The 16,420-nt window shown below is 38.9% G+C and overlaps 1 protein-coding gene across 2 annotated transcripts in view; it reads right to left on the reverse strand.

The window, feature by feature from the left end:
- Positions 1–6,589: 6,589 nt before the first annotated feature.
- PIGK (phosphatidylinositol glycan anchor biosynthesis class K) overlaps positions 6,590–16,420 on the reverse strand; it is a 120,663-nt gene continuing 110,832 nt past the window's right edge. The window contains exons 11-12 of one of the 2 annotated variants that reach the window (XR_014492150.1): positions 7,846–9,130; positions 6,590–7,705 (exon numbers count right to left, since the gene is read on the reverse strand). Coding sequence is in view for 1 of the 2 variants with exons in the window: in XM_083359920.1 (XP_083216046.1) it covers positions 9,014–9,130 (117 nt within the window). In the remaining variant the exon portion in view is untranslated. Of the gene's footprint in view, positions 9,131–16,420 lie in introns of both variants that reach the window. The other variant, XM_083359920.1, reaches the window with a different exon arrangement.

Below are 16,420 nucleotides of genomic sequence, written 5' to 3' on the forward strand. Positions count from 1 at the left end.
GGAGATGTGTGATTCATTATGTTTTTAAGGCACATTGCCACCGGGTTTTCATAGTGACATTTAACAGTTAGTGGAAGTTTTTAACGCAATCCAGTATTTTTCTATTTCACAATGATACGGTTATTTATCTTTCATAATCGCTCAAAAACTGAGGATTTATATTGCTGCTGGTTTAATGCCCAGCTTCTTGTTTATATATTTTTTTCTTTGAACTATAGGAAAATTCTATTTGGCATGTAATTAACATTTGATCTGGAAGTTCTGTGGGGTTTTTTTTTTAATTTTGTATTCCTAGGCAGTGTTCCAGCATCAACCCATTTTGAGAGCAAGCACATCTTGATGGGGAGCTCCAGCTGAGAGTAATGGTTACAGCTATAGTATGTGACATTAGGTGTACAATTAGGAGTCAGTTATAAGGAGACTTTCCTTAGCTGACTATTTTTTGTCTTTTGGTATGGCTAAAAAAATAACCCGGCAGCCCTAATTCCATTTGATCCAAAAATAATTTGAGCAAATCTTAATCTCACAGGCATTTTACAATGTGGTCTCCCATACACCTTCCGAGCTACTTAAATCCTTCCTAACTATATTAAGAAATCTTTGGATTAGATGGATGAAGAGTATTTACATAGAAATCTATTCATTTCACTGGACGTTATCTCCAAGTAGATGTAGATAAAGAGGCATGATTAAATGCAATTATTTGAGGATGACAATAGAATGCAAGGATTGGATTGCAGTGGAGCCAGCCAAGGCTGACAGATGAAAATGGCAAAACCCGGTCATTTGTATATATTGGTTTAGGGATGTGGAGCGAGCGCAGGCCAATTGGAAAGAAGGTTGTGACCATACATGAACATCCTGTTACGTTTTATGGAGTAGGAAACGGACCTTCTGTTCTGAAGTGCAATGAGTCCTGACAATGTTAAAATATGCTGGTTTCTTTAAGATGCTTTGGCTCTATACAGATCTAGCAAATGATTTTGGATAGCCCTAAATGGTTCTGTAAATGGATCCTTACTCGTTATGTTCCTTCATTTGTTTCCTAGCTTGTGAATAAAATGCATTTCACTCAGTGTTATTTGACCTTGCACATGATAGATCATTGAAGTCAAGTAACTTCTTCAAGCTGTCAACAATTAATTGGCCACTTGTACACTTCCGTACATTATTACTTCACATAGTAAAATTATTCCATGTTTTGATAAGAGTTGTCATCAAAAGCTGGATTCATTTTAAGGTGTTATGCATGGGGGGCAAATATACAGGAAGAGGGATTTGGAGGGGTGTGAGTTTTATCAGTTTGAGAATTTATATAAAAAATGTGTTGTGGTGCTTGTATTTTCAAGCTATAGAAAAAACAATAAATTCCCAAGCGAAACATTGAGTTGTGAGGAAAAACAACTCAGTCATTTCCTTCTTTTTATTATGGTGGAAGTATTTCTAACGAGTACATCTGTTCTTTACTATTGAATAAAATATTATGAATTAAGAAACTGCACAATTTTACTCACAACCTCATGTTCTTTCCAAGCACCGATAGCATATCTCAAAGAATAGGTAACACCAGATTGTCATACATTAAAGGGAAAATAGGTTGCACATTGAAAGGGTTTCTTGCACCCTTTAATTTACACATTTCATGAAATATGATGTACAATTAATTGAATCCAGACTGCAGTGATAATTCCACATTTCTTGAACAGTGTCCTGCTCCAGACGTTGGGATTGCCCTCGTTGGGAGAATATTAGCTATTTGATCATTACATACAAAGTATTGTATTGTTGAAAGTTTAAAAGGCCTGGCATATGACCTACAGGTGAAACTCGAAAAATTAGAATATCGTGCAAAAGTTCATTTATTTCAGTAATGCAACTTAGAAGGGGAAACTAATATATGAGATAGACTCATTGCATGCAAAGGAAGATAGTTCAAGCCGTGATTTGTCATAATTGTGATGATTATGGTGTACAGCTCATGAAAACCCCAAATCCACAATCTCAGTAAATTAGAATATTGTGAAAAGGTGCAATATTCTAGGCTCAAAGTGTCCCACTCTAATCAGCTAATTAAGCCATAACACCTGCAAAGGGTTCCTGAGCCTTTAAATGGTCTCTCAGTCTGGTTCAGTAGGAATCACAATCATGGGGAAGACTGCTGACCTGACAGTTGTGCAGAAAACCATCATTGACACCCTTCATAAGGAGAGAAAGCCTCAAAAGGTAATTGCAAAAGAAGTTGGATGTTCCCAAAGTGCTGTATCAAAGCACATTAATAGAAAGCTATGTGGAAGGGGAAAGTGTGGAAGAAAAAGGTGCACAAGCAGCAGGGATGACCACAGCCTGGAGAGGATTGTCAGGAAAAGGCCATTCAAAAGTGTTGGGGACTTTCACAAGGAGTGGACTGAGGCTGGAGTCAGTGCATCAAGAGCCACCACACACAGACGGATCCTGGACATGGGCTTCAAATGTCGTATTTCTCTTGTCAAGCCGCTCCTGAACAACAAACAACGTCAGAAGCGTCTTACCTGGGCTAAAGAAATACAGACCTGGTCTTTTGCTCAGTGGTCCAAAGTCCTCTTTTCTGATGAGAGCAACTTTTGCATCTCATTTGGAAACCAAGAACCCAAAGTCTGGAGGAAGAATGGAGAGGCACACACTGCAAGATGCTTGAAGTCCAGTGTGAAGTTTCCACAGTCTGTGTTGATTTGGGGAGCCATGTCATCTGCTGGTGTTGGTCCACTGTGCTTCATTAAGTCCAGGGTTAACGCAGCTGTCTACCAGGAGATTTTGGAGCACTTCATGCTTCCTTCCACAGATGAGCTTTATGGGGATGCTGACTTCATTTTCCAGCAGGACTTGGCACCTGCCCACACTGCCAAAAGCACCAAAACCTGGTTCAATGACCGTGGGATTACTGTGCTTGATTGGCCAGCAAACCCGCCTGACCTGAACCCCATAGAGAATCTATGGGGCATTGCCAAGAGAAAGATGAGAGACATGAGACCGAACAATGCAGAAGAGCTGTAGGCCGCTATTGAAGCATCCTGGTCTTCCATAACACCTCAGCAGTGCCACAGGCTGATAGCTTCCATGCCAGGTCGCATTGAGGCAGTAATTGCAGCAAAAGGGGCCCAAACCAAGTACTGAGTACATATGCATGCTTATACTTTTCAGAGGTCCGATATTGTTCTATGTACACTCCTTGTTTTACTGATTGCATGTAATATTCTAATTTTCTGAGATTGTGGATTTGGGGTTTTCATGAGCTGTATGCCATAATCATCACAATTATGACAAATCACGGTTTTGCATGTAATGAGTCTATTTCATATATTAGTTTCCCCTTTTAAGTTGCATTACTGAAATAAATGAACTTTTGCACGATATTCTAATTTTTCGAGTTTCACCTGTATCTAGAAAACATGACTGTTACATGGTCCCTGATAATTTCCAATTGTTATTCACTGTTCTGTTCAATTTTTCAGCAATATTAAAATAATGGCTGTTGTCTGTGACTGCACCAGAAAGCTCCTCTTTGAAAAGTAATAAGCACACTGAGCCGCGGAGTTGTGGAGAGTTGCAAATGGGAGAATATCTCATATTCAGCCTTCAGATCAAAAGGATCGGAAGAATTAGACTCTTGAAAGGGAAATTCTTGTATGCAAACCTGCTGCAAAAATAGGGAGATGAATCACACTTCTTCTATTTATTTGCATCTCTTTGGAGTCTCTTTTAGTCCTATATGATCCCTTTCTGAGTCAGGGCATATTTATTTTTTTGTATAAGGCCCAAATACTAATGTGGGAATCCTGTGATAAGGATTTTCAGTACAGCTTGCTTTATCAGGCAACAGACTTAACGCAATTGAAAAATGGCATGTTAGGACAGCATATATTGATGGCTCAAAGGAAAAAAAGGCAACTTACATTGGAAGCAGGATTATTATGTTTTTTATCCTTTCAAGAAAAATAAGAGATTTGTATTGGGAGGATAGGAGGCACCTGTGGTGCTAAGCATGCATTCCTACAATGCCAATTCTTTTTATTCAGAGTAAAGCAAAACAAGTAGAAAGAACAGATTGGAATATGGAGAATAGAATGGAATGGAGTAGGAATGGAATGGAATAGAAATAAGAACAGAAGAGAAGAGAAGAGAATACTTTATTTGGCCAATAAAGTATGCCATGATTAGACACACAAGGAATTTGTCTCCGGTGCAGAAGCTCTCAGTGTACATGCAAAACAACAGAATAATGATAAACATAATAAGTATTTGGGCTTGTACAAAAATAAATAATAAAAATGCTGATCATTGGCTCTCTGAAATCATGTGTTCAGTTTTGCTTAAGAGCTTTAAGCAAAACTAGGAAATTTATGATCTGAACAATAATGCAATACACACAACATAGATAAAATTGAATCCTAGTATTTAAAAGCACTTACCTTTGCATCGCTTCCATGTGAATTAAATTAAGAGGATAGTAAATATGCCTAAGACTGCTGCCCAGATTATATGGATAACCCTTCAGGGGTATATGGCACAATTAAATAGTTATAATTTAGAAATGGAATAGGACAAAAGCTGTATACTGTCATTTATTTAAGTTTTATGCAAACCATACAGTCAGATATGCTGGTGATAATGCTAGATGTAATACAAACCTGTTGCAAGTGAAAAAAAATGCTTCTCTGTTGTTCATTTTAAAACAAAAAACAAAATACATTATGTCAAGAGGCAATGACAGCCCAATGCAAGTGGGTGAAGCTAAAGTAGTAACAGTTTTTATTTTTCAAAATTCAGAATTCACTCTAGTCATGAAACAAAGAGATGTCTGCTGCTTGGAAAAGGACCATGGTAAATTTGGACAAAATGCCAAAGAGTAGGCAAATAATACAGAAAACAAAGATATGCATTATCAAATCTCTTCTTTTCTTCAGTTAAAAAATATGCGACAGAGAAAGCTGGACCATCAGAAAGGCTGAACAAAGAATAATGGGTGCTTTAGAGTTCTGCTGGAGAAATTTGTTGATAGTATCTTGGAGTGCAGGAACAACAAATCACTCAGTGAAGTAAAGCTAGAAGTAAAGCAAAACTTGCTGGAACTGCTAATAATGAAGCTTAAATGCACCCAACTGGAGACAAAAATTGGAAGCAATTGGAAAGAGGCTGACAAAAGACACGGTGATTAGATACTACCACTGATGGCGCAAGTGTTATCTTAAAAAAAAACACTAAAATAATCCCGCTGAAGTTATCAGGTCATGGAAAATGAGAAGTAACTGCACACCAAATTTCAGATTAAACAACTGCTGCAATCTTAATTCATTTCTGCATAAATGAATGTTCTTCGGGTATGCATCTGCACCTTTCATGATATATTGGGGGGGGGGGGTGAGAAAGGAAGTTAGAAGCTATGTTTTAGAAAAATTATCAGATATGACAAGGGTTATGTTGGAATGAAGGGGAATCTAGATTCCAAGGTTTATAAACAGCTTGCAAACTTAAAAACTCCTGTTACAATCGTGAAGGAATTATGAGAGCAACTCTTAATGCTACAAGTAAAAAAAGATGGCGATAATATTTAAACTTGCTGAGTTACATTTGTCTTATGTTTTTATTTGAACCCAGTTAACAATCAGATAGGAAACAATATCCTTTCCAGAAACTCAACTAAGACTATATGAAATTAGTTACAAAGAACTAACCTTCTCATAAATGAGATTGGAAAAAAGGAGTTTCTAGAATATGCTTCCTTTTTAGTTTTGTTCAACATAGCATGATTAATACAGTCAATATACATTTCCTAAGAATAAACAACAGGATTCTGTTAATGTAGTCCATGATATTCTGCCTTGCAACGGTATTGCATTGTGTCTCTAAAGTGTTCCAAAGATTTCTCCTGGAAGCATCAGCAAATGCAGGGACTGTTACAGTCCAATTGCCTTCCATTCTTTGTGCAGAAAGAATTTTACTTTCAAAGTTACGGAATGTGAATTGCAGGATTTCAGTCTAATTGTTTTCCTCACCCCTGTTAATCAGCTTTGCAGCTTTCCCCGTTTCATAAATTGTCTTTATTTAACAGTCTTCTTTCTCTAAGCCAGGGGTCGGCAACCTGAAAAAGGAAAAGAGCCAATGGGAACCGGTTCCATCACACATAAAAAAAAGTGGGAGCCGCGTGCGTGCGTCCATGCACACGCATGCGCAAAAACCATTTTGCGCATGCGCAAAACGTTTTTTCTTGCGCATGCGCGGACGCGCGCAGTTGCCATTTTTTTAAATGTGTGATGGAACCGGTTCCCGGTTGCGTGACGGTGACGGCCCGTTTGCAGAGCTACAAGGTTTGGGGAGGTGCGCACGCACCTCTCGGAATGGGCAGCGGCGCCGCTTGTTGGGAAAGCTGCCACGGCCCGTTTGCAGAGCTGCGGCTTTCGGCAGCCTGCAAACGTGCCGCGGCAGCTTTCCCAAAGAGCGGCGCCGCTGCCCGTTCGTGCGGAGGTGCGCGCGCACCTCTCCAAAGGTTTGGGGAGGTGCACGCGCACCTCCGCCCATTCGGAGAGGTGCGTGCGCACCTCTCCAAACGGGCGGTGCCACTCTCCATTTGGAGAGGTGCGCGTGCACCACTGCCCGTTCGAAGAGGTGCGCGCGCACTGGGCAGCTGGGAGCCGCAGGAGACGGCTCAAAGTGCCGCATGCGGCTCCGGAGCCGCGGGTTGCCGACCCGTGCTCTAAGCTAATTCTCTAGCCTGTAACTCATGCTCCTGTGTTCCCACAGACTTGCCCCCCCCCCAAAAATACTACTGGCTTTACTGAGCTGGATAGATGTTAGGTTGAACAAGAAGCCTATGAAGTAGGGACCCCACTGCTTAATTCCAGCAGCATTCTATTGAATTTACCATTTTCACAATGTCCATCCATTAAAGCTATTATTAGATTTTTAAATACCAAAATTTGGGGAATAAAATTTAGAAAATAAGGTAGGCATCTGTCATGCATCTGGTTGAAGAATGTTATATTCAAGAGTTTACAAATTCCATATATAGATACAAATAGGGGTTTTTTAATATTTACATTCACATACACATTTTTGGAAAGAGATTATTCTTAATGATCTTCCTGGAGGGAAAAATGGGATTATCATATAAACTATAAACTTTAAGGTTGTATTGTTCTGAAGTACTGAAACTCAACAATCAATAAACAAAATTTCAACAGATTAATCTTTCCTGTTTTGCTAGATAGGTATTCTTATAAAAGTGGTCTCTTGTGACAAGAGTAATATCTTTCAATCAAATTCAAATATAGCAATATTGGCCTTACTTTATATAAGTAATCCACAGCTTCTCTTTGCCTCTAATTCATTCAACAATATTATATAAACCCAACTAATTACGTATGAAGTGAACTCTGAAACGCACAAAAAGATTTCATTCCTCATACTGGTCAATGTTTTGTGTTTATGAAACAGAATACCCTCAATGGAGAATTATACTCGCCATAATGCAGAACTTGTAGCAATGCATCTTACTTCTATGGCAATGTTTTTCAACCTTGGCTGTTTGAAGACGTGTGGACTTCAACTCCCAGCATTCCCCTTGCTGGTGGGGGATTTCTAGAAGTCCACATATCTTAAAGCTGCCAAGGTTGAAAAATAATGTTTTCTGGTATGTGTTACCCAGCTTTTGTATATCCCAGGGGTAGGCAACCTCGGCTCTTTTATGACTCATGGACTTCAACTCCCAGAATTCCTGAGTCAGCTGACTCAGGAATTCTGGGAGTTGGAAGTCCATGAGTCATAAAAGAGCCGAGGTTGCCTACCCCTGGGATATACTAAGTGAAAAAGTACACATATGTGCAGGTTTGATTTAATTGATTTAGTATAATTCACTCAAAAATATTTACCTATACCTTTCCATGAACATATTACCTCAAGAATTGTATGTACACAAATATATAGCTCTATCTAAAGCTATTTTAAACATGTTTTATGCTCATGGCTTTTGAATGTAATCTGGATTCACCAGGCTGGGGGACTGTGGATGTAGAAAATCTAAGTGCACATTTGCTGGAGAACTGATGAATTTGCTATTGGTTGTAAATTTGAAAGAGTCACACAATCCAAGAAGTATAATGGCTGTAGGCAAAGGTTTGATCTAAGAGGCTGAATTTAAACAGTGCTAATCAATATTCCCTTAGGAGTATTTTTGTTTCTGTTGAACAGATATTCAATACATACAGCAAAAATCTGCAAAGAGACTTAAGTATATATCAATACGAAGACGTCTTAAATAAGGTTCAGCATATTGTCTAAACCTTTGTTTCAATGACACAGGAATTACTTTTTATAAATAATAATAGACACAACTATTTTTCAGTACAGCTCAGAAGACGTTCACTGATTTTAAAATATAGTTTCCTCTGCATTCATCTAATCCCCTCCACTGTTTGATCCAACCATTCTTTTCTGTAACGAGATTCTTGTCTGGCTATTATGGAATAAAGGCTACTCATTAGCTGCTCTACATAATGAAAATGATAAGCTGTCATTTCAGATATGACAGAAGGAAGGACAAGAAACAAGTTTTCTAAGATAGTAGCACTGCCACTTACAATAATATACTTAGAGTCTGCTTTCATGTAGAACCTGCCTTCATGGTAGAATACAAGATGCTTCCTTGTATTGTACAGTTGCAGTGATCTTGAAGGAAACGTGCTTCTTAAGTGAAACCATGCTTGTATTCTTTCAGAGTAGCCTTGTTGGTACACAGTAGAGATCTGTTTTTCCACCAGTGGATCCTTGCAGGTAGAAAATTCCAAGTAGAATAACTTCAGACCTTTTATGAAATTATGTTGTTTTAAAGATGAAAAATTAAGGTTTTTTTCAATTAAAGTTCATTTTAAGAGATGGAGCAAAACATGACAAAATATTTCAAGCAGACAAGTTCATGTTATTATCCATTCAAATATTTTCTGGTATGCAAACATTCACAGTTCAAACTTGGTTAATTGAAGTTCTAAAAGATGTGCTTCATGTGCTTGATTCCATAGCTTTTAAAGAAGACCATGATAATCAGAGCCCAAAGTCCCAAAATGAAGCCTCCAGGAGGATGCCAGTCCTTTTGTTTTGGTTTCTGTAAAGAGGAAATAAATATTTCAAAAAATGGTTGCCAATTACAAAACATATAAACAAAAGTTTACAATTAAATCCCCCCTTACTTTTTTGAGGTCAGAATATTGCAAAGTCATCACATTTCACGTGTTCGGAATTTTAAAGGCAAGTAGCCTAAACTATAGTCCTTTTGAGTTGTTTCAAGTAACTACCAAACTCTGTATTTAACTAAAAAGTTAACTGGGATTTCTCCCCACCCTCCCAACCCACAAGTAATTGATCCTTAAAATAGAAGGGCTTAGGGAACTGAATTTGTCTCATCTTCCTGGGGATGAAAGTCATCTTAAATTCAGTGCTGCCTTCCTTCTGGGTCAACACAGCTGTGTTGACGGATTGCCTGCATTTTCCATGCTTCCAATTGTCAGTCACACAGCAGACAGGCTCAAGACAATCCACTTCTTACTGAAGGGGAGGTCCTTTGACATGAAATAGTCAGTTTCCCCTTCCTCTTTTAGGGGAAAAAAACTCTTCTTTTTGCAGCTGGGAGAACTTGGGCAGAAACAGGGAAGAAAGTGGGAAGCAGAGAGGAAGCAGAGGAGCTTTCTAGCTACCCACACACCCCCCCCCCCGCCCCCGAAGTCTCTGATTAAAGTAGTATTTATAAGAAGGAAAAGAAACAAAGGAACTATCCTGTTTCCAGGATTATCTCCTCTCTACAGGAATAAGGGAATAGGTTTTAGTTAAGAACTGTTCTACAATTCCTTCCCTGTGTAGATCTAAATACATTATTATTTTTATTATTTGGTATCAGCTTTCATCTGTGCATGAAGCTTCCTATGGGAAAAATTACTGGAGTTGCTGTATTAATTTGGAATCCTCCAACATATCTTCTGATGGAAGACTTGCAGTAGATCAGTGGCATCTTGTGGTCTACTTGGAGCACTACATTATCTGTGGCATTTTCTTTTAATCACGGTGCTGTTTTCTCTCACAATCTAAACAATCTGTAATTGCTTCCATTATTATGAAGTCTTCTCAATTTGGGCAGGGAAAGTTGCAAAGAGCGTTTTAAATAGTATATCTTTTTTCTAAATACACTTTGATTTTGATGAGTTCTGGCAAGTTTGATTTACCCATGAGTGAAGAAAAGACGAAAGGCTGAAGCCTCTAGTCAAATGTCTCTAAAGCAGGGGTCCCCAACCCCCGGTCCATGGATCGGTACCGGGCCGTGGCATGCCAGCAAAGCCCATCTGTGGGTTGCAGGCACCACACAAAACCATGCATCCTCTGGTCCACAGAAAAACCTGTCTCTACATAAACGGTCCCTGGTGCCCAAAAGGTTGGGGACCTCTGCTCTACAGTATATGGCTAGGACAGGGGTAGACAACCTCGGCTCTTTTATGACTCATGGACTTCAACTCCCAGAATTCCTGAGTCAGCATAGCATAGCTGACTCAGGAATTCTGGGAGTTGATGTCCATGAGTCATAAAAGAGCTGAGGTTGCCTACCCCTGGGCTAGGAGGTTGTATAAAACCTCACATTCCAACAATCAGCAAAGATTAAGTACAGTTGGTGAAAGCCATCACTTTCTCACAACCAGGCATGAGGTGTGATGCTCAATGAGGCTCCATCAGGTAAATAAATAGCAACAATAGCAATTACTAGGTAGCTTACTCTATAGTGGAATGCCTGGCCAACATGCATAAGATGGTGTATCCAATAAAGTTTTACCTTTTGGGACTCAATGGCTTTGAGGAACTCTTTTGTTGGGTTCGCTAGTCGGATTGTTGACCCAGACGTTTCTGAGAAAGGAGGTTTGGGACCTCTAATTTTCTACCAAAAAATTAGCCATTCCACTTAAAATGCTATCACAATTTGAAAACATAATTTGTTTCTTATATCTCTTTAGGGTTTCTCCTTTTCTTTTAACAACTGTAACATGATACTTCTTCAAATGTTCCCTTTCTAGATTTAGGAAATGAACCATTTTATAACAATGGGAAAAGTGCAGAATAAGTAACACTGGTCTACTTGGTTTGTATAGAATTGTGCAATTCTATATGCAGAATTCTACAGACAGTAATATGCAATTAGTTTATTTATTAGACTGATTTATTATAGCTGTCCAAGAAAATAAAACCAGGCATTGAAAAGACAAATATAACAATTTTTTAAAAAAAACAGATTATGACCTTACTGTAAAGGTGAGGTAAAAGCAGATCTGCAAAGTTACTTTTTCATTACTGTCATAACTGTGAACTGTTGCTAAATGAGACAGTCATTAAACGAGGACTACCTATATACAAGGTAACTTCAGTCCAAAATAACCATAATAATGAAGCACCTCCCAACTCATGGTACTTGCAGAAAGTTACAGGAAAGTGGCCCAATGAAATTTACATTCGCGAGAAAAAAAGCCAACAATTATAAATACTATATGCATCTCAAAATGATCAAGCAATTTTCATTAACTCTGAACTGAAAGCAATACCGATCACTGTTCATTGATATTCACAAGCACTCATTTCTATATCAAGAAATCAGACTTAAAACATACACGACTGCCAACAGCTTCTGTTTCACACTATTTCACACAAAGGAACATTTCTGGTTAAATTTTCCCAGTTACTAACAAAATGCATATTTCATCATTCCCTTTGTTCTATCAATCTTCCTTCACTTGGATCACAGTTCAATCCTCGCCAGACGGTGACACCTGACCCTCCTAGACAAATGACTTCAATTTGCAGCCAGTGACACTAAAACCTTTTCTTGCCTGTTTTTACTATAGGGCACATAATTTAATTTCCTTATAGATCTAAATATTTATAAGTTGGCCTTGATAGAAAGGCTTTACATTTTGTCGTATAAGATGCCAAAAGTCTCACTTTTTTCTTGGCTGCAGCCATTCCAGGAGGGAACCAGTTAAAAAGCAACTTTTCTTAACGCTGGAATTGAATATGCAAGCCATCCATTTGAAGCTGACCAGTACAGCTTCATGAGATATACTGTTAATAAAACCCAATGGCTAAGACAACAATTAATAAAAATAGTTTAGGAGGGGAGAATGCATTGCTTTCGAACAAATGCATAACATCTTGACAATACGGCTGAGAAATGTACAGAATAGAAATTGTGTCCAGGCCAAATCTCAGCTGTGGCTTAGAGTATACCGTAGGGTTTTGCAAAGGGTTTTGATGAACAAAACACCCTTTTTGAAGAATGAAAGCAGCTCTTTTGCAAATCTGTCCCCAATTACTGGCCTCGGCGTGCCCAGGCAACACTTTCCCTGGCATCACCATGGAAGCAAAGCGGCTGTGCTTTGCACACACATTTAGAGACAGCCAGGGACATCTTTTGAAGTAGCTTCCCAAGCCAAATTGCCTCATTTGCAAAATGACTCTTTCAAAAGCTTTGAGGTGCTTCAGAATGTCCCTCAATGCAGAAAGGATTTGTTTTCACCTCACTCAGCAGTGGTTGTTGAACCTTCTCTGCTACTTTTATACTGTTGTGGCCCTTATTTGACTTTAGTTCTTATTTTTTTTTAAATGAGTTCAATGTAGTCATCCCAAAAATCCTTGATGGTGAAGCAAAATCTGCATCCTTCAATAAAAGCCTATGACTACTGCATTTTTCTGGTTTGACACCTCTGAAATCATCAGTGCTTCTTTTCTATTCCCTCGGAAAGGCTGCAGGAAAATTCCAGAGCTGTTGACAGTTGGGAAACATATGAGTTTAATAAGTTTTAACATTTCAACATTTAGTTTTAAGTTTTAACATTGTTTTATTGTTGGGCTATTATTAATTTAATTCTTTTTAATTCTATTTTTATCTTAATTTATATTGTCTTTTAAGTATTGCCCTGTAAACCGCCCTGAGTCCTTCAGGAATAGGGCAGTATAGAAAACTAATTAAATAAATAAAATAAATAAAATAAGTTGTTCTTGTCATTATTATATTGCATGACTACTTATAGTTTTAAATGAAGGCTATTAGGTAATGTGATACCAAATGAGATATATGACTGCCCAATAGGAATAATCAAAACCAGGGGTTCCCAACCTGTAGGCAGCGGCCCACTACTGGGCCGTGGCCGCTTGGCCACTGGGTCGCGTGAAGGGATGGCCAGTGCACGTGCACATGCACTGCCCCCTGCACTTTCGCTAGCACTGCCCTGAGCATCCTGCTGGCGTAAGCACCACCCCACCCAAGAGCATCCCACCAGCTCTAGCGCTGCCCCATTTGCAGCACTTGCGCAGCCCCGTTTGCATGTGTGCATGCACTCGTGTGTGGCCATTTGCGCTTGCGCTCATGTGCGGCCCATTTTTGCATGCGCACGTAGCGCCTGCCTCCCTTTCTGGGCGGCCAAACCAATAAGGCTGGAGACCTCTGATCTAGACTTCATTTTGGGGTTTGATTGGCAGTTAAAGTTGATTTGATTTTCCTACTGAACAGTTAATACCATGGAATTTTTCCTTCCTTCCTTCCTCCCTCCCTCTCTCCCTTCCTTCCATTTTAAAATACTTTTGATCTGTCTAATTACTGTAGCTTTCGGGAGGACTGCAAGCTATTTAAAAATTATTCAAAATTCATTAAAATGAATTTGAGTCTTGGAAATTGTGTGTGTGTGTGTGTGTGTGTGTGTGTGTATGCGCACACATTTGTGTGTGCGTGCACACATGTGCATGTACAATATGTTCAAATCAGTGTTGACTCCTGACAACTGGATGTTTTCTTGGCAAAGTTTTTCAGAAGTGGTTTGCCACTGCCTCTTTCTTAGAGCTGAGAGAAAATGTCTGGCCCAAGGCCACTCAACTGGCTTTATACTTAAGGCAGAACGAGAACGCCCGGTTTTCCATTTCTACCTTGATGACTTAACCACTACAACCAAACTGGCTATCTGAATCTACCAAAGACATACAGCAAACTACAAGAACAATTATATACTTTAAAATATAGAGAGATCCCAAATCCCCAGCCCGTGGGCCGTTCGGAATTGGGCCACGGAAATGGCGGGTGAGTGCGCATACACGATATCCACATTTGCATGAGCAGCAGGGAAGCGCATGCATACGCACTCCATTTGTGCGAGTGGTGTATGCGCACTTGCCTGCCACTCACATAAACCATAACCTCTCCTCCCCGTCCAGTCCACAAAGCTGGAAATGTTGGGGAACTCTGCTTTAACACATGCAGATAGATTTTACTTCTCAGTATGAAGTTCAGCTAATATCCCTGTCTCAGTAACTGTCAGCACCTAGCCAACCTTGACATGCCTACGAAGCAAAGAAAAGCAAGATCAGGTCTGGCTAGTGCTTCAGTGAGCACCTACCAAGAAATCTCAGAGCCACAGAGTAGTTGAAAAAGTTTCTGGAAGGAAACAATGGCAGCAATATCTGTACTGTTGTTGTTGTTGTTGTTTAAAAAAATGTCTCTGCAGTCCTCAAAACAGTTTGAGTTTGACTCAAGAACATCAATTTACTTGAAACTGAATATCTTGTACACTGATTATCTTGATTCATTGTCCATTAATTTTGCATTGATCAACTTTTGCATGTGTTCCTATCAGCTCATTCCAATTTACTGTAGAAACTACTGGCCTTCTGGTTTACATCTTAAGTATGAAGAGTTCATACTTATGGTTTAAATAACTTTGGAGCTTTGTGTCACTGAATCTTTTGCAACTCTCTCCTGGAGTATACTTCCATTTATCCTTCTTCGCTCTAATCTTAATGTTCCCAACTGGTGTATTTGTCACTGTTTTTTATTCAGATTACACTACTAAATTTCTTCATATGATACTTAAGAAATAAATATTACATTCTTGCCTCTCACCAATAACAAGCCAGTGGTCAACTTTACAGTTAGGGTAAATCACGGTTGGTTTACAAGCCTTTCTCCACATGGTCAGTTATCTCTATTACCTGTTCTAGAATATATTTAGACAGCTGCAACTGGGTTTTCTTTATGTTAGTGAACATCTATCAAAAATGCAGCTGCAACATGACCTTGAGGGAAGACAAACCAAGCTTTAATAAGTTCTGCACATGCTCTGAAGCATCTTTTTGCTTTCAAATCTTCAGCACTGAACAACACTGTTAGTGGATATTTGTTAGAACAAGGCAACACATCACTGAAGTTTTGCTACTTAAGCACATCTTTGTGCAATATTTAGCCATCTGTGTGGTGTGCACATATGACTCTGAACGACTCTTAAATCTAATTGCTGAAACGTGGCTGCAATTCCAATAATTGTTTCTGGCTGTATCACATGATACCCATCCAACTTTGCCCAAGAAAGTTTAAGGCAACTTGGATGGGAGAAATGCTGTACTTACCGTCAGAATCTATATTTTCCAGAAATTATTTTGTTAGTGTTAATATGTATGTTATTAAAATACTTTTCTTAATTGGAACTACAGTCTTCTTATTGGCTGGGGCTGATGTCAGTTCTTCAGAATAGATCAAATTAAGAAGCAGACACCACTAGAATTATCCTTTACTGATAGAGTAACAGAATTTTGCCAGTCCGATTATGCTTTATAATCCCTCCCTCTTATATCCCAATGAATATTTATTTTATTATGTTATTATTTTTACAAATAACTCAAGGTGATGAGCATATCCAAAACACCTTCTTCCTCCCCACAGCAACAATCCTGTGAGATTGTTGAACTGAGTTGGACTGGGAAAGAATGACTAGTCCCAGGTCACCCAGCTGGCTTTCATGGCTAAGCGGGACTAGAACTCACAGTCTCCTGCTTTCTAGCTTGCTGCCTTAACCACTAGACCAAACTGAATCAGGGTGGAATTGAGCCTTGTATATACTCTTGTTGCCCAGGACTTCAGGAATTTTTCAGGCCTGTTTGCTTAAATAATGATTCTTGCCTATTTCCTTCAAGATTGTCTCTCCGAGTTTCTACAAGTTCTTGGCAAACCAAGAATATTTTCAATTTCCATCATACAGTATGAACAAACTTCTTGTTTCATAATGAAATATGTCAAGCCTTAAGGCATACAAGATACAATGAACTCAGCAATCCCTGGAGTACCTGCTAGGCTAGGTTCATGTTTGGTTTTTATTCTAGTTTTGTTCCTAAATTTTGTCTACTATTTTCATTAGCAACTGCTTTGCTGCAGTTTTGCATACCTTTTATAATGGATTTCAGATTGCCATTTTGTTAACCCTTTTGTATAGGCATTCTTTCTTTCCAACAGAATTATCAATAATAAGTGAACAAAAATTGGACAAAAGGTAGCAATGTGTTGTGAGCAAACACTCATAAGCTGAAGGAATAGCTATTATTACAT

The sequence above is a fragment of the Vipera ursinii genome, assembly GCF_947247035.1.
Source record: "Vipera ursinii genome assembly, chromosome: 3".
NCBI lineage: Eukaryota > Metazoa > Chordata > Lepidosauria > Squamata > Viperidae > Vipera > Vipera ursinii.